At 39.4% G+C, this 27276-nt stretch overlaps 2 protein-coding genes across 2 annotated transcripts; one reads left to right on the forward strand and one right to left on the reverse strand.

Annotated features, from left to right (window-relative positions):
* Positions 1 to 461: 461 nt before the first annotated feature.
* On the forward strand, positions 462 to 4843 carry LOC308128815 (adenosine receptor A1-like; the record flags this gene model as incomplete). Its single annotated transcript, XM_080494487.1, has 3 exons — positions 462 to 802; positions 4079 to 4373; positions 4457 to 4843. 3 exons carry the CDS (start codon positions 462 to 464, stop codon positions 4841 to 4843), a joined length of 1023 nt encoding a protein of 340 aa, XP_080350613.1.
* A 7299-nt stretch (positions 4844 to 12142) lies between these two features.
* Positions 12143 to 17521, reverse strand: LOC308129012 (uncharacterized protein). Its single transcript, XM_080494757.1, has 4 exons — positions 17390 to 17521; positions 14869 to 14987; positions 14226 to 14447; positions 12143 to 13053 (listed from the first exon to the last, which is right to left on the reverse strand). Exons 1-4 carry the CDS (start codon positions 17517 to 17519, stop codon positions 13027 to 13029), a joined length of 498 nt encoding a protein of 165 aa, XP_080350883.1. The 5' UTR covers positions 17520 to 17521; the 3' UTR covers positions 12143 to 13026.
* Between the last annotated feature and the right edge of the window lie 9755 nt (positions 17522 to 27276).

Consider the following 27276-nt stretch of genomic DNA (forward strand, 5'->3'; position numbering starts at 1 on the left):
AGGACGAGCCCTTGCAGGGAGACGACTCATGGCGCAATTATCAAAATGACTCACATTTCTGTTACCGCGTGTGTTTATTCACCCAGCCTCCAACTCGAGTCAGACACCGGGGGAAGCAGCGCGGTGATTCTCTTTTTGGGAACCTACGAGTGACTCCCTCAGTCTTCCCTCCCGGGTCTGTCCCGTCCGTCTCCTCCACCAGCCGGCTGCGGGAGGGAGAAAACCTCTTCCCCGGAGTCTGGAGCGCGTCTGGCGCGCAGCTGCACGTCCCGGTGCGGAGTGGACCCTGACACCAACTCAGGGGAACACCTTTCCTCTGCTTTGCATGGGACGTAAAACATGTGAACCTCAAGCGGAGCGAGTGCCTCAGTCAGAGCTCTCAAACTGAAGCCGGGGGACCCCCCCTCGCCGTGTCCAGGTCGTTTCTCCGCCGAGCGCGCACTCCTCCTGCGTCTGCGATCATGACTTGGGGTCTGCCGCCCTCCAAGGCGCTCTACATCGGGATGGAGGTGGTGATCGCGCTGTCCTCGGTCATCGGGAACGTGATGGTGGTGTGGGCTGTGCGTATCAACCGGTCTCTGAGAGACACCACGTTTTGTTTTATCGTCTCTCTGGCCTTGGCTGACATTGCGGTCGGGGCTCTAGTCATCCCGCTCGCCATCACCATCAGCATCGGGCTCGAGACGCACTTCTACAGCTGCCTGCTGGTCGCCTGCACGGTGCTCGTCCTCACGCAAAGTTCAATCCTGGCGCTGCTGGCCATCGCCATTGACCGCTACTTGAGAGTCAAAATACCCATGAGGTAGGCCTAAAGGTGAATTTCTCCAGTTTTTAATACATTAAGTACAGACGCCTTTGTGTCTGGACCGCTGCTTGGACCAAGGACACGCAACAAGGCGCGCATATCCCTGCCTTTTATTAATTCTAACCTCAATCACAAGTCACTGTGAGACGAGGGAGGAAATCGTGTGTCTGCTCTCTGGGGTTACTTTATTTATTGTAAGGTTAACTTAATGTGACAGTAATCTGTTTTCACATCAAATCTCAACTTGAATCAGAGCAGATTGGATATCTTAATAATGAGGTTCACATTCAATCTCCTGTTTTTAATGTGTACAAAAGAAATATTCAAGCTTGTACTTTAATTTTAGTCATTCAACCATTACAGGTTATTTTGGCATCCATTCCTTGTAATTAAAGCTGTAAGTTGCACTTTCTTATTGAGAAGGGTCTGAAAAAAATCATAATGAGACCTGTTTAAGCTTGGCGATAATGTGGTCTATCTTCGTCTAAGCTCATGCAGGGTCTGAAGCTTTTCCCTCCCAAGTCTTTGTTAAGGTTGGTAAAAGCTGTGCAAAAGTGATGGACAAGGTCTATTTTGAAATTCCTCCTCATCAAAATTGTTGCCTGCATCATAGAACTATGGTTTTTGTGTGTGTGATTACTTTCATGTCAGGTGTGTTATCGAGATGTTGTAAGCTGCTGTTATTCGCATGTACTCCTTTGTTTCCTTTTCTCTTTAAAACTCTCATTGCCACTTTAGCTTGACTCATTTGACAATAAGCCTGGAAGGAGCTGGCAGGGGATGCATGATTGGTCAATAGGCTCATGGTGGCTGCTTGATGAATTGCATAATTTCTCAAGCTGGCAACCAAAACACACACACACACGCACAGAGGAACACATTTATCAGCATTTCTCAATTGGTCAGTGAAAGTACACCATTACATCAAGGGGAACTGAGACCCTATTGTGTGTGTTGTAAAGACAGTTATACAAGTGCAATTATATAGATGACCACCAGCACATTTTTATTAACTGATCTGTATAAAATATTTTGGGATATTTATATCAAGCAATTTTGGGTGTCTGTGTCATTTTTACTTTCACCTCATAAAGAAATTCATTTTGGCAACAGACTGTAGTCTGGACACGTTCAACTTTCAGGCTCCAGGGAACTGTGTGTTACTGTCTCGTGGTGAAGCGATAATGTGAGGCAGAAATTGAGTCCCCTGCTTAAACCACTCCTGCCACTCTGGAGAGACACAGTTTAACAAGCACTGATTGCTTTTTATAGCTGCGGTGTATGGAAGTGCACACGTGACGATTATGAACTGAGATTTGACAATGTCCACACATGTGGAGGTCTGGAGCATGAGGATGAGATCAAAAATCCCAGTGGAAGATAGCAGGAAGTGAACTGCATTGAAACCCAGAAAGTATTTTTTTTGGCAGGTGGGCAGCTGATCTGTATGCATACAGAGAGTCTGACTTTGCAAGCAGCTGTACACAAGTTGAGATTAGAAACTAAACTCTAATGTCACATGTGGGAAAAACTATTCAAGACACACGAGATTCTTTTAACATCTGTGCATACATATTTGCTGTGTCTGTGATTGTGTCACGCTGGTGAACTTTGAGTGAGTGCTCTTTCGCTGATGGAGGATCTGAAACAAGGAGAACTTGGAGAAGCAAGAAGTAAATGAGTAATGTGAAGCTTAAACATAAAAACTGGAGTGTCTTCGTGTTTGTCTTGGTCTTAATGTGAATTTAGTTAGATAGCACCTATGATCAGGAGAAAGACCTAAATTGAGGCAGATAATTGGTAAATAAATGGATTTCACTTACATCGCACTTTTCCACCACTTCAGCATTTCCCAACACGCTTTACATTGTTTATCACATTCACTCATTCATACACCAATGGAGGCAATGGCTCAACCCATCCATTGTGAGCAGCTTGGAGTTCAGTGTCTTGCTCAAGGACACTTTAACATGTGATCAGATAGGGAATGGAACCTGAAGCGGTGAGATTGAGTGACGACTGGCTCTACGAAGCGAGCCATAGCTGCTTATAACTACGTGATATCGTTTTGCTGCCCTTTTCCATCTAATCAGGTGAAGTCATTCGCTGTAGAAATAAAGACTGAATGAGAAATGAACGGCTACCACAAGAATTTAACATGTCTACTTAACAATGACTAACTCACAGCCCTGCCTATTAGCAGAGTGCTGTGTGGGAGGGAAAGCACTGGTGACGTCCTATTGTCATTTCCAAGAACTGACCACAGCAATGTTTCCCGCAGTTTATGTGTCTGAACAGTAGGAATGCTTTTACCCAGTTGGAATTTCAGATTTGATGTTTTTATATATCCAGAAAAGATTTCCAAATTGATCAGTTGCACCAAAACTATACTGTGACTGTCATGCTACACTTAAATAGAAAGAAATGAAAACTACTTAACCAAATAACGTAAAAATCGATCCATTGAGCCAACGATCTTTAGCCTTGTTCAAACCATTCACAAAGTGCTGGAGCCTTTTTCACACTGACAATGGTTGAGCTGTAAGTGTAGTTTAGATAATCAATCGTATGCACCAGCCTAACTTCAATCCCATGAACTCTTAAGAGAAGATACAAGTCATTCTTTAAAACACATATTAGTGGGGGGAAAAAAAACACAATTAAAAGCGTAATTGTTGAATTTGAGTTGGGGATTATTTGCTAACGCTGCCTTGGAGAAATGACTCATTAACATCATGTTTCTTTGTATTACACATTTTGCACACAGCATTTCAATATAATTGACATAAATGAAGAGCAAATACTTAGAAACAGAACATAAATCTAAAAGCAAACACCAATGACAAATGCTCGGGTAAATACAATATAATTCATCGTACAAAAAAAAGTTTAAATTGAGTGAATATGCATCTGAGCAGATGTGACTATAAAGTCCTGATCCGGGGAAGGGAGTGTATTTCAGTTGTCTTTTCAGTGCCAGGAAAAAAATTATCGGAGCCTCTTGAACTTCGACAATGGAGCTTTGGCCTGAGACTAGTGGAGTGTGCTGCCAGGTCCAAGAGTAGGTGAGAAAATAAAATGTTGTGTGTTTCAGTGTGACGGTGGGCACTGAGAGCAGGCTTTAAGGGGCGTTATCTGTATAAGGTGTGAACATGTCTGTCAACGAGGTTGGAACAGCGACTTCGCGTTTTTGATACTAACCACAAGAATGCTTCCTCATCCCGCTAATATTATTTGAGGCAATGTTTAATCTCCTCTTCTTTGTTGCCATAGCTACAAGCGGGTTGTGACCCCTCGGCGAGCCGGCACGGCAGTATTATTATGTTGGCTGGTGTCCATCGTGGTGGGCCTCACGCCCATGTTGGGCTGGAACAACCTCCAGCGGCTCCGCGATAACGGCTCAGTGATTACCGACGACCTCTTGGTAACCTGTGAGTTTGAGACGGTCATCAGCATGGACTACATGGTCTACTTCAACTTCTTCGGCTGGGTCTTGCCCCCTCTGCTGCTCATGGTGGCCATCTACGTGGAGATTTTCTACATGATCCACAAGCAGCTCAACAAAAAGGTGACTGCTTTGTTCACGGCTGCTGTCAAAGTTGGACCAGGTCTATTTATGGACGAGTGATCATCTTCTTTTTCTTTCTGTAGGTGACAGCGAGCCACACAGACCCGAGCCGTTACTTCGGGAAGGAGCTCAAGTTAGCCAAGTCGCTGGCTCTCGTTCTTTTCCTGTTCGCAGTCAGCTGGCTACCTCTTCACATCCTCAACTGCATTACCCTCTTCTGCCCTGCTTGTGACAAGCCGATGTTCCTCATTTACATCGCCATCATCCTTACACACGGCAACTCGGCTGTCAACCCCATCGTCTACGCTTTCCGCATCAAGAAATTTCGTACAGCCTTCCGCAAAATCTGGAAACAGTATGTGCTCTGTCAGGGCAGGCCAGCTGACCGTTTTCCTCAAAGAGGGAGCCAGAGAGGGCAGAGTCACGAGCGGAGGCTGAGGCAGATCGACGACGACGATGATGACGTGTGACCATTTGCAACCTAATGGATCGTTGTCACTGTCACAGAGTGGAAAAGACTTTTTTGTTCGCAGGTCCGAATGACCTCAATGGCTTTGAAGGATGTCTGATGGACGAATCTCTGACAGAACAGTTTCTCACATCAAACTCTGAGATATTGGGATTAAATGTATATCAGCACAGAAATCCTAAATCACACAATGGAACTCAAGGTGAGACTGATTACATCAGTGGCTGACAGAATAATGATGATGTCGTGTGGGATAAGGGGCTTTTAACCTGTTTCAACAACAACCTGTTGGACTTGAATCAGTACGTGTATGTTTGTAGCACATGTGGTACAATACCAGCAAATGTGGTAATTGACAAAAATGTTTGGCCTAAATTAAAACGTATGGCCTTTTCATGTGAATGATATCTCATATTTATCCTCTCATGTGCTACAATACAAGTGGCCTTAAGTAGTTTGTATGTAATGAAGAGAAACTTTGGCCAGCTGCGGCATTACAGGAAGACTGTGATGGACATGAAGGCAGTTGGCAAATCCAGTTTGGTGCTTTGGGTGGACCAATGATGTACTGTATGTTCGTGTGTATGTAGGAGAAACGTGTAGAATTTAGAGCACCGCTGGTTAACTGACAGTAAAGTTAGTTAGTAACACATTAAATCTTCACCCTTTCCAGCAGTGTAATGCATGTGAAGGTTATGATTTTTACATTCCTTCAAACCATTTGACTGAAATAATCACAAAGTCATCACTGTTGGTGAAAACTCCATCTGGTCATCCCACAGAGATGACCGCTTAAGTCCTTCGACATAACTTAGTGGTGTTTCACACTTAAAAATGATCTTTGAGAGATTTAGCAATAGTGCATCACATCCTCACTCCCTTTTTTCCCTTAAGCTACAGAAACTCACCAGTTATGTTTAGTGATTATTGACAACTCAATCTCCTGAACAGGTGTTGGCATTGTATGGTTTTGCAAACATGTTTAATTGCCATGTTTCAGAATTAAAAACACAATTTGTATTAACAACCAGTGTAGTAGACCACCATTCAAACAACAATGAGCACCAAACCTAATAGACTAGTTTTAGAAAAACAGACTTAATTTCAGGTACTTTCAAGTATTTCAGGTTCAGCGCTTGTAAAGGAACAGGAGGGTTGTAAGTGAAGGCCTGTCCCTCCAGCTTTCCTCCAGTCCATGGATGGAACAAATCAAAGTGACTGGGCTCTACCTGTCCTTGCATCTCATTCCTTTACCCAGAATGCATTAGGGGGTAAAGGAGCAGTTTATTTTTAAATTTGCAGGATGTAGGTTAACTGTGAAGAGAATCATCATCAACTTTCTATTTGATGATTTACATATAATTTACAAACACCCATGTTGATTACTGTTTTGCACCAATGCAATTTAATTCTTTAAATGACCAATAACTATGAATTAAATCATAAAGGATCAGGGCCCTAGTGACTCTATGCTGCGGGATGGCTAGCTTCCAGATACCGTATGTTTTTGTTGTTCTTGTTTTTTTTACAATTTTCATCACTATTAGAGGTTATCTTGTACGAGAAGGATCAGTGAAATAAATGGGAGGCACTGACCTTCATACATTACTAGCGAACTTGTGGTTTAAAGGAAAACAACAAACATGCAATGCAAACACTGTTTTCATGGAGATTCAGTTGGACATTTGAAAATGTTAGATACATGTTGTTATAAAGCTGCTGACACAGACAATATATACAGTGTGTAACGAGAATATGTACAAATGTTAATCAAAGATACTGTCTTAAAGTGACCTGTGTGTACAAACAGCTGTTCATTTGTGAGACATCTCGAGCTGCGAATGAGCGAGCAGCTGGTGAAACCCACCTTCTGAAGTGGTGAACATTGTCACAGCATACAGTGAGCCCTTATTTAAACTCACAATGCTGTATGTGGAATAGTGGAAACTACTGGAGTCACTGCTGTGTGTGTTTCTATGACAAAGATGGCATCCCACTTTTTCTCTGCACACCTTTATGTATCAATCGCTATCAGAGGTTAACACTATAGTCATTAATTTTCGTCTTTTGACACAGAGGCTTTGTGAATAAGTGAGGAGATTAGAGATGGGTGTGAAAACAGCTGAGGAAGTTATCCAGGGTTTACTTTCAAGAGAAGGTCACCCTTAAGACCACTCTCATATATTTGACAACATGTACAGAACACACACACACGCATGCACACACACACACACACACACACACACACACACACACACACACACACACACACACACACACACACACACACACACACACACACACAAACAGGTTTTCATTCATGTGTATTCACTGTATTTGATGTGCTGCTCTTGTAAAAGTATTTCCATGTGATTCTTTTCTCTGTTTTGGCTCGTATATCACACTTTTAAAGCCACTATGTGTATAATTTAGTCCACAAAGACACTTAATTCCGATAGAGTCGCTGTAGGATTACTGCGATAAGAGGATTTGCTCAGATGTTGTGCATCTTCACAAACTTTGGTAAACTTGGCCCAGGAATTTGCATTATTGACAAGTAGCCAGTGAGGAAGGCAGTGCCAGAAACTGTCAAATAGAGGAAGTAGTTGGGGCTCGTTATCTGTGTTGCACCATCCATTTTCACTAACAACAGGATGTCAGCTGAATGGTTTTCTATCCTTTATATAACAAGGAGTGATCCATTTAATAAGCTGCATGTGGTAATTATCTCAAAGTTAAAGTGTAATCTGAGAATTAGAGAGCCCTTATCTCATTAAACAGCATTTTGTTAAGCGAAATGACTTACATGAAATACTGGATTTAATGAATTGAAACAACAGAAGTTATTATCACAGAGAAATGCAGGAGTCAGCCAATGAGTCATATGTTAACTTCTGAATTCTTCAACATCGAGTGCTTGACAGTTGTCACCATGTCGCCAACCACACTTATTTTGTTCTGATGTGGAAATCTGTTTGCACCTCTGCCCGTCATTTACCAGTTTACTCGTGTTTCAGCTGTACACATAGTGGCTTTAAGGTTGATCAATTTTGACCGAATCAGTGTGATGAATTAAACAAAATTTGTGCAATATTCTCACATGTATATTGACAATATCAGAGGAAAATCTTTAGCTTAGATTTATGTAGACACCAGAATGAAATGCTGCAGGCTCAGAGCACTGTGTGCTGTTATTATGAGCTATTTAAATGTCAATATCTAATTATAAAGGTATGTCGAAATAAAAAGGTCAGTAGATGCAGTCAAAAAGCAGAAATCTGGTGCTTTATCTTTTTCTGTTGGTGTACACTTACAATTTTCTTTGTTCATCCGAAGCACCATGAATCAAATGAGAGTTGTGAACAAGTCGGTATTTGCAGGATGTGACAGTATTGTGTAATTCTACATTTTTGACTCAGCAAATTCACACCTATATCATCCAATCAGATCATATGTAGTAAGATGGACTGACATCCATTAATCTATCTGCGATACTGCTTTAGGAGATGCATCACTCCAAGTTCATCTCCCGCGACTCTAAGCTGTTGTAGTTCGGGTGACTGGTGGCGAAGGCAGTGTATGCCCTACGCAGATCACCACTCCATCACACTCTCCATCACCTATGGGGCATTTAGAATCACCAGTTAACTAAACATGCATGTTTTTGACCTGTGGGATAAAAACTAACCTGGAGAATCAACAGACGCCAAGGAGAACATGCCAACTGTGCACATAAAGGTTCCTTCACCTAGAACTGAACCATGTATCCTCAGGAGTGCGAACCACTGTACTTTGACCTCAGTCTTAAAAGGTTTCACAATATGTACAACAAACAGTTTGCTGTTGGACAGAACAATCCAGGTCAGTTGATTATTAAAGGTTTTGTGGGGTTTTCTTATATTTTTGGTGTCACAAGATGAAAATGTAGAGCTCAAATGATAAAAAATACTTCACAGCCATCAGAGCAACTTGTCATTTCCTGCTAAACGGCACTAAATTACTCGCTGGAGCAGAGCCATCGTTAATGTTATTAGCGTCACTCAAGTCAAACTGATCTGAAGAAGGTGAATAATTTGATTCATTTAGAAGTAATGAAGGATTGAGCCAGAGCACATCTGACATTTATGGCGGCATCAAGGCGTGAAGGGATCTCTTCTGAAACTAAAATAGCACATAAGAAAAGACTAGACATATTGTTGACCTAGAATAATAAAAACAAAAACATGATCCTCACTCATTAAAAGTAGCTGCCTGATGAAATACAGGTACATCATAAATTAACAGGGTTTCAACAAAGCACGGCATCAAGAACACATTTTTAATTTGTTCACCACAGAACCCAATTACTTGGGATGACAATGAAAAATCTTTGGGTGTGCATCTTTAATGAGCCATAATTATAACGAATGTCTGTTCACCTTGTGAACTGCAATTTCATTGGGTTATCTTGTAAACTTCATCACATCATTTGGGTCCACTTTTATCATATTTTAGATGAATACATTTTTTTTATTAAATCAAAGAAACACCTCTTTTTGCTCAAGGCAAAGCTTGTGGCTATATGAAAAGGCCACATAATAGAAGGCCTGGATAGATTGCAGGGTGAGAAATCATTTTGCTCCTAAAAGCGTTTTGCTCGTTGGCTTTGCCTCTCCGCCAGTTTCATGCCCGTCGACTCTTGGATTCTCATTGTGTCTCACAAAGTTAGCGTGGAGTTGGTTCGAGGTGTCAAACCACCGCGTGGAGAGATGTCACTGTGCAAACAACTGGACTGCAGGGCAAAGAATCTCACCTGTGCGTGTTACTTCGAGCCAAACAAAAACATGACACTGAAGATTTATTCACCATGAAATTCATTATCCTGTGAAGGTGGTTTGTGTGCAATGCCATGACCACCGGTCATCTTTCTCATGGAGAAGATGCATTTATTTCTCAGTGTGATGCCTTCAGGTATTATGTCTACATCAACAGAGTTAGACAAATAAAAGAAATGTTTGAAATCAACTCATCTTACACACCACTTTATCCAGCTCAACAAACATTTGAGCATTTGATGCATATGCGTGAAGGTGGTAGACAAACAGCGATTGTTCGTTCTTTTTGTCTTATGAAATCGTCTCCTCTCCCTCTGCTTATATATGTTGCTGTATAATTCATCACGTTGGAAATATTGTGCGGGCAGGTGTTTTGTCATTCATTTGTTCGTGCTGCCCTCTGCTGGTCTCTATTGAGAACGTTAGATTTTCTTCACATGAAAAGGTTTATTTTTTCAATAATCTTCTATCAACTCTTTCATAAAGACCAAGGTCGGAGGTGGCTATTTAACCAACACAGTACAAAAGCCAATGTACTCATTGAATGGATCATTATGGAGATCATACATTCTGTAATATTAGAAATTACAGAGGACACCTCACAGAAAAGCCACACATTCACACAGGAAAAAAACAGAATACCCACCCTCCGAGACCTGATAGTGGTCAATGACTGATTGTTATTCAAACCCCACCCCACCCATTTCAAAGTTATTCCCATTTCCATTCATTTTTTTTATTTATTTTGCAAAACAAACTACAATGTAACAATCCCAGATACAAAGTGGTCCAAGTGAATGTCGACACAAAGATCGAGTACAAGGAAGCAAAGCAAATGCCGATTTATCTAATCTTGTTTATGCCACTGCAGTCTTCTGGCATTATGTCGTTACCTGAGCAGATCAGTGGTTCTGATTATGAACTGAATTTGGATAAAATATGATCAGACTGCATGGCTGCAGTTCATTGTGACCAGAATTTGTTAATCTTTAGCAGATTTTTATAAACTGCTTTCAGTGTGTGTATTCTCCAGGCATTCTAGTTCCCCTAAAGTCCCAATATAACACACACACACATGCACACCCAAATCTGTCTGAGTGCAAATTCATTAAAGGGACTTCTTAATGATGCATATACAAACCGTATTTTGTTTGCACAAGTGCCACTAATAGGATGTCTTCTACCTCAGTGAAAACCATCTCCTGTGTACAAGTATGTGTCTGAGAGGCGTCAAGTATTCATACGAGAGAATTATTAATCTAAAAAGTGACTATGAAAAGAAAATACAACTACAGTTGAGATAAACCTTTTCCTTTCAGCCCATGAATCCATAACAAACTTGTTTGCACAGCAAGCTCAACCAGACAAGTTATTACTAAGGACTGGCAGGCTTTTTATCTCAAGTACTTTGCTGGATTTACTTGCTGAGTGTAATTTCTCCATTTCCAGCTGCTCCCCTACATTCCTCAGAATCCATCTGATTAAAATGTCTGAGACGCATTCGAAAACTGCATGCGTGGAATTTTCCTTACTTCTCACACAATGTCAACCTTGATAATGAGCAGCAATATTTCTCTGGACCTGCAAATTGAGACATGCGGGTCCACAAAGTTCGTATAGGTTTGTTACACTGGCAATATTTCAGGAATATCCACACAGTATTTACAAGAGTGGACTTTGACACTTGAGATTAGAGACTCGATGTGCCAAAAGGATGTGGATATCCAAGGATGATAAACAAAAAAGGAAACATCAAAATCAGAAGAGTCTCAGATGGAGTTATTCAATTTTCTGCCACATGCTTCTATAAATGTATCATTGTAATGTTGGATTTTTAGTGTAAATGTTCCATCATATGATGAAAAGCAAGTTCAAGTAACTACTTTGTGGAAAAAGCTCCAGTTTAGATGGCAGTGATAATTTGATGTGGACCATGCTTGCAGGAGACAACATTAGAACGTCAAAGATATCTTTAAAATACGGCCTGTAACAAAGATATTGGTGAGGTCAGGGTGAGTCTTCCAGCCACTTTGATCATTATGAGAGCAAAACGAAAAACTGTTCTTTAGTACCAGTGGAGCCAGACCGAACGATGTGAACCTGTCTGGTACAGAAGTGCTTAAAAAAATCATTTGCATTAATCTTTTAATCACACCAGCCATCTCCAGTCACAATCGGTGTCCCTCAGAGGTCTGTCCTAGACTCCATCTTCCTTTATTGCTTATCTTCTCCCTGTACGGCAACACAATATACAATTTCACTGCTATACAGATGACAGTCAGGTCTACCTTTTGACTGAATGTTGTTCTACGGGTTTTTTTTTTTTTTTTTAACAGGTTCATTTCATACACTGACCTTGGGGGTCCTCAAAAGAAACTGTCTTATATGTATTCAGCTGGTCAGTAATAGGTAAGCAATAAATTCGAAAAATCACCATGTTTAAGTTCCTTTTTTTATTGAAACTGTAACAAAAGTACCACATAAATTTCAAGTAGTGCTCATTAGAGTCACAATAATGTGCTGTTGCCTGTATGGCAAAATCAAGTAAACAAAGTCCTCACAATAACCAACATGGAAAAAAAACAAACCCTGCATGGCATTCACTTTAAATTGTTGGCTGCCTTTGGTGTCAAACTGGGAAACACCTTGTCTGGGTGGAAAAGCATTTTTTAACTGATGTACTTGGAGGCTGAAGACAACATGCGTTTTATTTCACCAAAAAACAAAACAGGTGAACAGGTGCAATAGAATCATTTTGAAAGTCTGACTCCATTTAAACATGTCACTTAATCCCTCAGAGTTAAATAGCTTGATTGGAATACCCGTACTTCATTGTCTGATTTTGAAGAGACACAACACATTAACAAGTTCTACAGATCAGGTCGCTTAAATACACTAAACTGCAAACATTTTTAATTTACCATTTAACATAGTTAATGAGTTCTATTTGCAGAAATTACAATAGCAAAAGAAAAGGCACACTAAAGTGATTAAATAAATGATGAATTAAAAAAAAAAAAAAAAAGAATACCTCCAAAAAGCAGAAGCCCCCACCACTAATTGATATTTTGAAGACATATCCTATTGGCACAAGCAGTGATGAAGATGAAAATGGAATATCAAGCGCCCTCTGATTGAAAAAAAAAAATCTATATTTATTCAAAGAACAGATCATTTTTGTTCATTCCATACCTGCTTGGAAATTACCTGAGGAAATGAAACTATGTGACTGGTCTATTCTTGATTTAAAATATGACGACAGCACGAGATAGGATTGTCTCAAAAAAGAAACTCAACAGCAAAGAGGATTTAGCACCACCGTTGGCTCTGCTGGTCATCAGATAAAGAGGGCGGGCTCCAAGAGTGAGATTCAGACAGAAACACCCGTCACTTTGTCCTGAAAAGAGAACAAACACGCCAGGGACAGAGCGTCAGGGCCTGTCCTCAAACTAAAAGCTGAGAAATGCGATCAAACTTTTTCAAATTGCGATCTTTCGTAGCTCTTGTAAAAAAAAATGTCCATTATGAGTGCAGAAAATCAAATACAACGAGTCTGTGCCAAGAAATGACAGAATCAATATCAAAACAGTGTTACAATGCAAACTTTGATTACACTGTATGATCAATTTGAAGGGCACATTCATGACAAAGAGAAATAAAGAGAGTAAAAATGTGTAAAGATTTACCAACATGAAAATAAAAACTGTACTTACAATATTGATTATTAGTGAATAATCTGACAGCAGCTCACTTCAATGAGTGATGTCAAATACTTGTGCTTTTAAAACTGTTTTTTTTTTTTTAAATGCAATTTTACACAAATAGAATTTATACCATGTAATCTACAAAACCATGTTCTTTTATTTAATCTCACCAGGCAGTTGCTTCAGCTCAAACTACCTCTTTTACAGGCGAGGCCTGGAAGAATCACACGTCACTATTGAGTCAGGCCTCGATCTCAATGTACGTTTGAACCTTTGATCTGCTTTTTTAAGGCTCATAACTTTATTGCTCTAACAGAGATCATTCTTGCTTCATATCTACGTTTCCTCAGAAGCCAAACTGCTGTTGTCTGAGTTTTGCTCACTTATAAAAATGCAAATAAATTGATAAAAAGTAACTAATATTTTAGTATGTTGCCACATTTCTATTTCTAAACATTAGTTGAAGTGATTACAAGTTCAGTGGATGGAACAATAAAGTAAAAGTAGTTGGTAAGTCGTTGAGTACTTACAGTATTAAAGTTTGACAAATATTTGGCTACTGCCTCTGAAATGAGCTAATATTTCTGTTGAGCTGCCAAAAGCAGTAAGATGAACCCACGTTGGAGCAGTATTCTGTCAGCATGACGGAGCGACAGGCCCGAGGCTGTGTAGCAACGTTTCAGTGAGGTGTGGTGACGAAGACAAACTGGAAGGGGACGGACATTAACAGAGGAGGAATTCTGGCGAAACGAGAGACGGTTGTGTAAAAACGAAACTAAACTTTGTGTCTGTAAACACTTCTAATGACATATGCCTGCTATAGTTAGTTAAGAAATTTTTTTTGTTTTTTTTTAACTAAACTCACCCATCCACCCTGCTGAGTGATCCACGGTCCCACCCGTCTGTTGATGAATGAAGTCATGACGTGCTGGACTCTGCTTTTCAGCTCTGGGACTGATTTGTATACGTAAAGCCCGAAGGCCACAGAAGCCGTGATTAGCTGCATCTCTGGAGCCACCTCGGCGGACGAGGCGAGCCGAGTCTCGCAGAGGACCTCCACACTGTGGCTGAATGCCGCTTCCAAGGCCTGGGGGAGGGATTTGGAGGGAAAAATGGGATGAGCTGACTGCCGCCATACTGCTGCACTGCGTGGATGTGTACAGACAGACTATTAGGGCAAAATGGGAGAGACTGATATTTCAGGAAAACATGTTGATGGAGCAGGAAAAAAAAAAAACACATATGAAGGTTGTTTTCTTTTAAGCAAAACCTGAAGAAAAAAAAAGCCAGAAAAAAAAGGCAGAATAAAAAAGTAAAAAGACGACGCGAAATGTGTGTTTTTTAAGTAAAAGAAACAAATATTTCCATATAGCTGTAATTTTTTTTCACTTCTTTGAGTTTCTATGTGGATTGCAATTATTTAAGTACATGTTTTTAAGCACACTTCAGTAACAAATGGGTTTTAAAATTCTCAATGAGTGACATGCAGAGTAAAAGATGTGGTTGACCTCTTGTGCTGCTGCTTGCTTCAGGTCAGTCAAAGCAGCTTTAAATGTAGCGTCTTCATGAAGGGAATCACCAATACGCCTCAATTTATCCGCAATCAGAACTGGATCAAAACTGTCATCTGCAAAATAAGAAGAGCACTTTGTTATACAAAAAAATTGAATAATACATTTATTCACACAGCAGGTTCTGAAGGAAAAAACCAACTCAAAACAACTGTATAGTCCACTTTAAAAAGAAGAACACAGTAAATTAAATAACAGAAACGAGGCTCTGAAGAGCCAATCTAAACTTTTTTTTTTTTTTTTTTATTTAATGCCAATAATTCCTCACATGGTCCTGCCAGAGATACATAAACCCAAGTGAAGTCATTAAGAATCAGTTTTCTCCTTGTCATAAACATTCTTAATACAATCTTAGGATCAAGTCTAAAATGTGATCAAGCAAGTGTGCAGTAATGTTGGAACAAGTGTGTCCTCTCTAGAGGAATCTGGGTGAGATTAAACTTGCACAGGCAGGAGAGGGAATCGTCTAAAACTGGAGAGAACATTCCTGTTTCATGCAGGTGAAAGAGGGGGAATCAAAGAAGGCGCAACACCTCTCAAGATAATGCAGCCCAGCAGAACCTCACTGCAAACTACAGGTGTATGAAAAACAGATTTAGATGTAAGCATATTGGTAAATTAGGAATTATAATAGTATAAAAATCTTCCAAAATTCTCTAAAGGTCTGTTTTTAGTCTCCATTGCCACATCTGAACGTAATGAGAGTCGGCATGTTTTCTTGATTACATCTCAGGGAGGAATTACAGTGGAGGTGTGTCAAACTGTCACATAGACGTTGAAGGCTGAAGTAATTGGAAGTGAAACACTGATGCTGATTGTTTGAGCTCCACTGAAACAACAAGGCAGTCCCCTGGACACTAGTGTGTACATATGAAATCACTTTTCAGCACGAGTTTTGTAAAATTATACATGTATTTTTCTCAATATATTTTGATCACTTCAACCCCATCTCGTGTGTGGTGATATGTAGAAAATCTGTAGATTTTCTTCCCCAACAGTTTTTTGCAAAACTACTAAACAAAACATCCAGGATTTATAGCAGAGCTGTCCTATGAAAAAAGTTTGGGATGTTTACTCGAGTAAAAATACACATAATATTGCTTAAATTTGACTAAATTAAAAATAAAATTACTTTTTGAAAAAAACCCAAAGTTAATTTACAAAAGGTATTTTGTAATACAAAAGACACAAAAAGACAAAATAAAGAAAAGTTCAGATTGCATGAATTCGAATAGTGGGCAGTTTTTTTGTGTCTTTTTTTGTAAAAGGATTGAAGTAGAATACATTGAGTAAATTGCACTTAAGTGTGACTAAATTAACCTAAAATAAATCACAATACTGTGAACGTTTGTAATTAGGTTTTATCCCTAAGCAAACAGCTTTCTCATTGTTAATCTCTAACAATCACAGTCTAAGTAGAAGTTATTTTCTTTCTACTTAATGGGGAAGTGCCTTTCAGTTCTTGATTACATGGTGCAAATCATGAGTGTCAATCATGTTTCCACAAAGAAGGTATTCAGTAGACTCTTTCCAGGAAATGATGCCAATTCCTTTACTGGAGATTGGAGTGTTTTAATCAGTGTAGCCAACACAACAATCCAAGTGTAAGCCCCAGAAGTTATTGATATAATACTTTGTGGGGTACACTTATAAAGACATGAATGCTGAAAGGTACCTTGCAATAGCAGGAATTTATTTATTTATTTTTTACTGTACCACACCAAGGTCATATAATGCCCTTTGAAAAGGCATAGTGTTGAAATTGTGCTGAATTTTCTTTAACATTTTAAACTCGTTCTGAGTTTGTAAAAATACATTAAATCAAATGAAAACTTCTCATGATTTATTCATATTTTTGTGCACTGAAACAGCAGGGCGAGATGGTATCCAGAGGGGTTAATTTTCTGGCCCACTTAAAGTCAAGTTGGTATGTAAATCAGTCTGACACCTCCGATATAAACTGCACTGGAAATATGAATAAAGTTGCATTTCATTCATTCTTTTTTCCAATACAAGTCTCTTGAAGCAGTACTTTACTGAACTAATTGTTAATGCGATACATCCATGTCTGGTCATATAATGCTAATGAACATGGCAAGATACATTGTGTACCTATTAAAGTGGGTTTACAATGCATTGAGAGGTACTGTGCTGCACGGCTGACGACGACAACAACAACAACAACAACAAACAAACAAACAAACAAACTGTGGGTACACGTACAGAAAGAGTGAGGGTCAACAGGTTTAAGGGGGTTTATTGGGTTCATGCAAAACGCGAACACAAACGTAGTATATTGCGTAAAAACTAAAATCGAAAGCATGTGTTGTCTTTTAAGAACGGAAGGGTTATTTTATTTTATTTTTATTAATCTGTTAGGCAACGTAGTAATTACAGCAAGCCCTCATTCGCACAAACACAGAGAACACCGCACACACGCGCTCGCGCTCACACTCACCTCCATCCACAGGTCCGTCCGTTTCCAGTTCGTCGTTTAATTGACGGCAGCTCACATCGTCCTCGTCTTCAAATAGATATTTAATAATTAGACTCGTCTGCCACTCGACGTTGACTGCTTTTGGGGCCATTGTTTTCGCTTTCGACTGCGCAGGCGCAGGAGGACGAGGAAGAAGAGAAGGAGGAGAAGGAAAGAGAGGAGCGGCAGCTCACTCGGCGTCTTCCGGAGTCCAGCACGAAGCACCGGAAACACCCGAACGCCCGAGGACCAAACTGTACGCAAGCTGTTTTTCTGAATTTTAAAATATACTTTGAATTTAAGAATACAATCAAGAAGGCCCAAGCCAGGTTGCTAAAAAAATTAAATATAAACGTTATACAATACAAGAATGGATAAGAGAATATTCATGCAATTTTCTTAAAATAGCTAAAGAGTTAAACTAACACTACAGCACGGTCTATCCATGCTGCAGTATGTCAGTCTGTTTGCTCAGTGATGGACTGGCGACCTGTACAGGGTGTATCCTGTTCTCACCCATAGTTAGCTGGCTCCAGCTCCCCGAGAGTCTACACAGGATATAGGAGGGATGCCGGGAAATGAACAGGCTTATTAATTAAGTTGTGTATCCAACATTAAAACAACAAAATTATCTACCAAACATAAATGGTCTTGTACATACAGTAGTACATACATTAGCTCATAAAGTAATTCATTTTGGTACTTTTTAAGGAATGTACAAAGCTCAAGCAAAGAAATCCAAAAATACACCTGAAAGGGCAAATTCAGAAGAACTCACTGAAAAAATGTACACTAGAACTTAAGAGACATAAACTTGGGAAAATGTCTCCGCTTTGTCCAACGGTAATATTTTCTAATGAAAACATGATGGTTGTCATGGTGACAGCAACGCCTTACTTGCGTCCACTGAATGAGTGCTGCAAGCAGTTTTTAATTTACATTTAAAGGAGTATGCAGTCTAACAGTTAACCTAAATCTCTTTAGGTTAACTGTTAGACTGCATACTCGTTATGTCAGATTGAATATGATTCTGACCTGCAAAGATTGTGGAGTAAAAAAAACAGCCCCTCCTAACAAAATAAATAAATAAAGCACAGTATGTAACCCTTAAGTCTAGCAGTACACCATTGCTACAGCCACATTTATACATGAAGCCTAACACACACACACACACACACACACACACACACACACACACACACACACACACACACACACACACACACACGCGCGCGCGCGCGCGCGCGCGCTCACACACGTTAAGTATTATACTTGGGGAAAACCGTACATTTTTATTAGACAGTCCTTACCCTAACCTACCACTGTCTCACGTTAAGACACAATTTCTCCAGAACATCCAAATAGGGATTTGTTTTTGTCTCCGGAAAAATAGCAACTACCCAAAAGTCATAAGTCTGTGAATGTAGTAATAGATGGTAATCCACCCGTAGAGAAGATCACCTCCAGAAGATGGCGACATTCACCCACGGCCATATCCTTTGATAGGCAATGCCCCACCCTGAGACACACACACACACACACACACACACACACACACACACACACACACACACACACACACACACACACACACACACACACACACACACACACACACACACACACACACACACACAGCCACTTACATAACAACTGCAACAAAAAGTTCCACCAGATTATGTATTTTCATACTATTCTTAACTCATTCCTGTATTAATGATGGCAGCATCTCATCACAAACATTTGCACCATAAACACAGAACAGCACACTCATAACCACTAAGTTTTTTTTTCCAGCATTGTTTCTGTTTTTTTTACATAGCCTCACAATGAAAGAATATTTTTGATCAAAATCTTAACCGAAGACTGAAAGTGGGATGTGTCAGCCTTTGATTACAAACTGGATTTCACTATTGAGATGGAAATTGGGTTGCTCAGCCACGCAAAGCCATGTCTTCTGGAAAGAATAGAGCCTTCACTAAGAATCATGCAGCAGGATAATCAACAGGAACGTCCCAGCCTCTATTGTTCATTCCTTTGACACATACATTCAGCACTGGGGCAATATACACAAAACACTTGATTTGTAAGAAAAATAGATAAAGAGAACCGGAAATGCATGGAGGCTTTGTACAATAATTTTAGAAAATCTGATATTTCAAAAGTTGAGCCTATCAGAATCAATAGGTCTGACTTGTGGGCTCAGAAGACAATTAAACTGCTGGTGTTGAGGAAAAGAAATGAGGGCACAGAAAAGCACAGCCTGTAGAAAAACCCGAGATGGTTACAGACTAGTGGAAAAATGCAATAAATACTGTGGTGGATTCCGGATGATATGAATAACCAGGTCATGGATGACAACACAGCGATAAATGGAAGGAGGTCGACCCCCATCACACATGACGATAATATCTGTAATCTTGAGGCAATAGTTACATGTATTTACATCCACCAACTGAAACGTATTCATAAGAAACTCATAAATGATTTAAAGAAGGGATGTTGAGAGAGTAAAAGATTGTCTTATGGGAAAGAGGTAGTAAGAACAAACTGCATCACAAGACTATGAGTGTCTGAAACCAATTGAAGGTTGACGTTTTTGTCTGATGATGGGTGGTGTTGGAGTGCCAAACAGCCAAAAGGATCTGCTTTTATTCTGGGAACGTGGTTGTGATACCAGAGAGATTTATTTCTGTGGCTTTGGGATCAATGTAGGGAGTTTAGCTGGGGTCCTCTTCTCTGGCTCCATGTAATGAAATACCTGATCAATAGTTGCAGATTACTTTTTATCACTTGTTAGACAGGGAAACATTTTGTTTTAGACAAGTAGTTTGGTACCTCCCAGCATTCCTGCCCCTGTCTTTCAAACATATTTGACAATGCAGATGCTCCTGGTATAAAACTATCAGGATATTTTCATGCAATCTACCTCTAATTGCTAACAGTGCCTTAGCAACAGACAATGTTTGAGAAGCTATCTTCAGAAATCATCTCAATGGTTGAAGAAGTTAAATAACATTCAGTTGGCTGGACTCTCTGACCTGAGGAGTGGAGGCCTGTGTGTTAAGTCTGGCTGCTTTCCTGATTGTCTCCTGATTTACTGCAACATGTCCTCGCTGATGATACCTGACCTAAGATCAGCTTCTCTCATTAAAGCGATAAGTGTTTACCGCATGTATTAACACATGCATGTCATAAATAGATATCTTGACCGATGTTACGGTGTCTACGAGTTGCAAAGATCCACTCTGTATGCTGCTGCCTGTGTTTTGCAATGCTCTGCACACATCAGGTTATCCAGCACTCCTCATTTATATGAGTGACAGCGCCTTGCATGGGTGCAGCCTCCGCTGGTGTGTGAATGTGTGTGTGAATGGGTGAATGTGATTAACGATGTAAAGCATTTTGTACACAGTTGAAAGGCACAATGCAAGTTAAGTCCATTTACCATTTTTATAATTTATATATCTCAAGATGCTATTGACAAAAATACTAAAAGGAAAAAAATCACTTATATCAAACATATTCAATCATACAAATGTATCAGACACACAAACAAGCCCAAAAGTTCATTTTTTTTTTTTTTATGGAAAATATTATTGTTATTAATGTCCGTTATGACCGTATGTTTGAGGTTGTTTTGGGACACATCTATTGTTGCCTCATTACATTGCTTCCTGGATGTTCATTAACCTAATGGTATAATATAAATATTAATGATTGACTGTTGTGTTTTGGCGATTCCCCTCCGGGCTGTTGCCTTTGCTCTGCGGCATCTCTTATTAGCTCAGTGGTAACAAAGGTTGCTGGTGGAGGTTAACATTGAATGTTAGTGCCTTTAGGGACTTGAACCACTGTTTTGCACATACTGACTACAACCTCCACTATCATCACCTTTCAAGCCTGACACTTGGGGAAATATTTTTTCTCCTGATTGACAGAACCTCAGAAGAACTAACAGATAAAATCCAAAGTCTTGCAGAGGTCTGATGAAGTTTCCTCTTCTCCTTCACTCACACAAACCTCATGAGGTTAGCTGCTACTAGTTGCCTGATAAAGGTTAAGTCTTGCTTAATGTGGATATAAGTAGTTATTTGTCTTACATTGGCCAGTCATTTTGTTCATAAATGACAGCTTGTATCACTTTGGACCGCATTGAGTTTGCTGAATCCTCACTTATTTTGTCACTTGTGGTACGTTTCAATAATACTATCAATACCAGTGGTTTGCAGAGGCAGACAACAAAGCTGTAGTAATTCTGCTTGATGTGTGAAAATAAAATGCTGTCCTACTTCCACCTTCATAGATTTGGTTCATATCCTGTAAAGTTTATTGCACGAGTTTCCCTCATTTCCTTTTCATAAACAAACGTTATGTGCAGTGTGCAATTTATCACCTCAAGTCCCTTTTGCAATACTGGATTCCAAGCCAACAGAGTGGTGTGGGTGCAGCTTGTAAAGCAATCTGAAACTGATTGTTTTTTTTTTTTGATTGACAGTGAGGTTGAATCTGCACATTGTCCCACCTTGATTCCAAAGATTGTAGTTCATCATTTAGTTCTGGTTGGTCCATTCCGTGGAGGAAGCCAACGTGGACTTCAAAGTCTGCTAATTAATTCTCAAGGATTAGTCTCTCACTTCTCTCCAGACCTTGCTCACTTGCTGCTGCATTCACTAATTATACTTCTGTCATCACTTTTCTCTGCTTTCGCTGCACACATACACCACAGTGTAGATGTCCATATAAAAAGATCGTTAGTGGAGGTCAATTAACAGAATGCAGCTTATCCTTTGTTTAAGATGGTGATGAGAGATTTGAGTCTGAAGATAAAACTAACCTTAAAATCACAATTTTGATAAACCATCTCCAATCTCAAGTTTGTTCAAAAAATTTCACTTCTGCCCACCACCTGCCACTAGTCAGAGCTCCAGAGCTTTCTATATAGGCACCATTGTCATAAATCTATTTGTCAACACCGACAGTGGTGTCTGTCCGTAATGCCCCCATGGGTTTCAGAAATCCCTAGTAGTTGTCTTGTCAAACATTTTTCGATAAAAAGTTTATAATGATTCCACTTTTAATTAAGTTGAAGTAAGTTTAATGTTACAGCTGAATTTGTGCAGACACTTTGACCTCTCTGTGTCAACTTACATGCATTATGTTGGCTATGATGTCCTGTTTTGGGGATCTTGAATGGAAAGTTGAAGTGGCGGGGGCTCATAGACCAGAGCCTTTGCCCTTTTTGTCCCAGTGTGAGTGCCCTTTTCAAATGGCAAATGAAGTAAAATTTCCATTTGTAGGCTACATTTGTCATCTTTCTACACAACAAGGAAATGCAAAAATGAACTAAATCACATACATTTTTCAAAGTCTGGTTCTTAATATTTAGCACAATTATTGAAATCAAGTATTGGAAATGAGTATTTAAAAAAAAAAAACTTGTGTCAGGATATAGTATAGACATTCTCTTCGAAGTGGTATTCAACAAAATTACGAGTGGACCATTGTTCAGACAAAGGTCAACAGGTAATCTGAAAGCCAGCGGAGTCGTAACTCCAAAAAGTAAAAAAGAAAAAGAAAAAAAGAAAAAAGGGAGATAACTTTCCTGCCTTGTTTCACTGTTCCTTGTCAAGTGTGATTTTTATTAAATTTCCATAAGCCATTTTTCCGCTGCCAGATTGCGTGTTGGTCTCCCCCAGGCCCGCTCATGTAGGTCAGGCTAGATACAGCTTCAAAGGTTGCCCATCCTTCACAGGTGCTTAAATCATCTTAGCTGGCCTCTCCTACTGTGAGCAGAACAGCTGCACCAAAGTCTCTACTTTGATAATTATAAGTTGACCTCGACTGTGTAGCTTCACTTTCAGTCACGGCCCAGAAGCAGGTAACGCAGCTTCATTTTTATTTAGATTTCATTAGGGAGAAATGCAATATGCCCTACATTTTAAAAATTGGACAACAAACTTGGCATGTCATAAAAATTATGAGAGAAATATGAGAGATAGAGCCTTCTCCATATCTGCCTCTATACACTCTGGAACTCCCTAACCCAACACATCTGGGATATGATTTGGATTGTACCGTTGTGGGACCTCACAATACAGTTCAAGCTGTTTAAAATTATGATTGTGCATTGAATCATAGAATATATTTTAGAAGCTGTTTTGGTGCTATAATCTGAACTAAAACAAACAAACAAACAAAAAGTTTCTCCTTCAATACAATGCAGTCAGGAGTCTTTCCAAGACACTAATAGTTACTTATTTTAAATATGTCAAAGTTTTTCTCCTCACAGTGGAATTTAGCCATACATTTTAGAAATGTTGTTTATACTTCTGCTATTTAATTGATTACTTGAAAAGAAAAAAATATACAACCATCCCAAAATAAAACAAAGCCAGTTGTTTTAGTGCTTGGGAGACACAGGGAGCTGATAATAAACCGTTGCTACAGAGTTGGACTCTAAAGGAATCAAATATATACTTATAGAGGTGCTATGGCCTCTGGTGCACAGGCAGCGTATCAGTGGCAGACTGACAAAAATAGACAATCTGTTAAATGACTGTGAGTGACAGTTGTCTGTGCAAGATCCTCTCATCTGCCCATCCATTTTATTTGAACCTCCTCTGGGTATAAAGGACAAACGTACAAACAGAAGAGAGAAATGGTGCCAGAAGATCCATTTGGTTCAGACATCATGTTGACAGGAGCGGTCCCAGAGGAGACCTAAAGCCAAATTATGTTAAAAGAATGATGGACTGTCATTGAACACGTTTTTTTCAGCTCCAACTTTTCTTAATACTAAAACATAGTCTTTTAATGAAATTGACTGAACAGAATATCATTAATATTTTTTTTTCTCCACGGTGTAACTGTGCATATATTTCTGAAACAGGATTGCCTGCAGAGGACAAATCACAGGCACCAGATTCAATGTATTGGAACACCTGATAATGTTCAAACAATTTGAAGGATTTCAGTGTGAAGTGATCAAGTGAACGTGTAGACTGGCGAGTTTGGACTTTTTTCAATTCAACAGGCTGATTTTCTGTTCGACAGCCAATATGTATAGCAGCACTACAATCAACTTTTAAATTAAATTATTAGAAAAAATGACCCCTCCCTTTGTGTTGTAATTATTTAGGAAAGACCGTTATTGTTCTGGGTTTTTTTTCTTGTGTCAAAGCAAGGGGGTTTAAGAAAATCAATCACAGATCAAATAAAATCCTAAACAATTAAACTGACTTTTTATTGTAGTTGATAATGCATACATAAATCGAGGAGACATTAGTGAGATGGCTTTTCAGTGTTGTGAGGTGTTGGCTATCGAGTGTTTGTGTTCACAGCTCAGGGAAGGTGCTCAGTGTTTGCTTCGGCTGAACATCTGTGACATTAGGCTCCCATTGAAAGACTCCAGCCACTGCCAAGTTACATATTGGCTGCTTTTGGCAATAAACAGATAATTGTTACCGTCCCAGCTGCTCCTGACATCGTTATCTCATTTGTGTGAGATTGTAGACACAACATGGCCACTGAACTGCAGCACAAAGGAGGCAGTGCCAAAGTGTGCAGGCCAGCGGACAGAGAAAGGCTGTGACTCAACTGGAGTAGATATGCAAAATTACTGCTGGTGTTGTATTTTGTGAAGCACTTAAGTGCAGGAGAGTGTAGTCTGGGAGGAAAACTATTAGAAAAAAAGCCTTTCATAGATCTCTTGAGATGTGATATTTCCTTCAATAATATTTGATCTGGTTTCACTGTGGGTTTGGTTTCAAATCGCAGCAGTAGAGAGTTTTTAATGGAGGACTAGCTACATCAGCAGCAGTAGCGTTTTAATTTTGATTAACTATTTAGTAAAAGACACAGTTATAAAAAATGTATGTACAGCGAGAAGCTTCCTTTCAGCAAACAACTGTATGGAACATGTCCAAGAACAGTTGCAGGATGTGATGCATGAAACAGATGTGAGCGTCTTGTTCAGCCTCCCGGACGGAAAGTTTCTGTTTCAAATAACTCTGGAATGGAAGTGAGGAAAAGACTATGACTCAAATAAAATATGCAACAAAGAATTTTGAAGCAACTAAAGTGTTTTGTACCACTTCGTTGCTAAATGTGTAGCCACAACCACAAATGTCCAAGCAAACATTGGTGGCAGCAGCAAAAGCCACAACACAACAGCAAACAATTACGGTAAAGAAAATATTTAATCCATTTCAAGAATAATTGGAAATCTTTTCTTCTCGTCCTTTCATGCAAAAAATATGGATTAAAAAATGTTGTGCTCAGACCTTTTGACAGGCAGCAACAATGCAGCAGGAAGTGCACAGCTATTATAGGGTGATGAGCAGAGTGTGTGTACAAGTATATAAATATGTATTTATAGGAGAAATATTCTGGTAACATGTTTGTACACATTGTGGTTCGCCTGCATTCATTATTCTCTTTCACTGAACTACTATGCCAAAAAATTATTAAATTAAAATTTAATTAAATATTCCTGTGTGAAGGTGGCGTCAAAAACTTTGGAAATTACTTTTTCTTCGAAGTTGTTATTTATTGACTTAGTAACTAAATGTACTTCAGAGTGAGGTGGTATATACGTATTTACACATTTAACATGAATTGTGAGGATTTTAGGATTGTTTTTCTTGACGAGCTGACTGTGCTGTCATGTGTTTGTAATTGCAGGTCATTTTTAGCGGTTTAACTTCTCTGGTGCCAGTGCACCCAGCAGCAGAGTGACCACTATTTTCAATTTTGAGTCTCCAATTTAATACAGTGTTATGACAGCCGTCAACACTGCCACCCCACCAGAGACCACTGAGACAGGACATGGACGGAAAACATAATGTAAACAAAATGATTTTGGAAGGACAACCTTGTGTAAGCTGGGGAATAAACTAATGACACGTTATCACTTTGTGGAGAAGCAGTTGGAGAAATTCTGAAGTTTTACTGTACTCACTGTTGTGTAATTAACCTCCATCACACCTTATCGAGGTGACTGGGGAGGGAGTTGAGGTGAACAATCAATTGTGTCAAAATCAGCTTCAAAATAACAAAATTAGAAAGAAAAAAAAGTCACTTAAGTAAACAAGAACTGATGCCTTTCCGCTCCGTGCTTGATAGGCCCATTTGTATGCCACAAAAATGATCAAAGTGGGATAAATGAACTGAAACCTGAAACAAGCCTGACAATGCTTCCATTGAGGACTTGAATTGCAGTTGAAAGGAGTTCATTTCCACACACAAGGGACAGAATGAACAGGGCCTAATGAAGGATAACATGGTTAAGAAAGGAACTCGTGACTTTGTCTGAAGTTATTTTACCCCATTCAGCCTAATTTGATTACAATTTGGCTGGATCGGTAAAATGTTAACACAACAAATAAACTATTTACCTTCAACTTACCCTCATCAACAACCTGATTTTAGAGAAGAGAGTGAAAATCTTTTCCACCAAAATGCTTAACATTAAAAAAAAAAGGTAACAGAGTTTATGCAGCCTTCAAAATGAACATTTTCACATTCTTATCTTTATTGTATGGCTTTCATACGTTATAATAAGCAATAATGTTTGCTTTCACTGTTGCATTCATTAATCACTCAGTTCTGGGTGTAGTTACCGTCTGTTGTTCAATATTGTGTCACAATGTTGTGTTATGAGTTGTGCAGCAGATTGACCCGAAGTGGATTAATACTACATTTCTATTGAAAAGTTGTAGTTGAAATCTTTTTTGGAATCTTTACACTTTGCAAGGTCGGCCTACGGGCTGAATTAAACTATCCTTGGGACTTGATTTGCTTCGTGAGGTCATGTGTTCAACAAATATGATCCAAATATAAATCCTTCATGTGAATATTACAAGCTT

Source organism: Blennius ocellaris (assembly GCF_963422515.1).
Source record: "Blennius ocellaris genome assembly, chromosome: 4".
NCBI lineage: Eukaryota > Metazoa > Chordata > Actinopteri > Blenniiformes > Blenniidae > Blennius > Blennius ocellaris.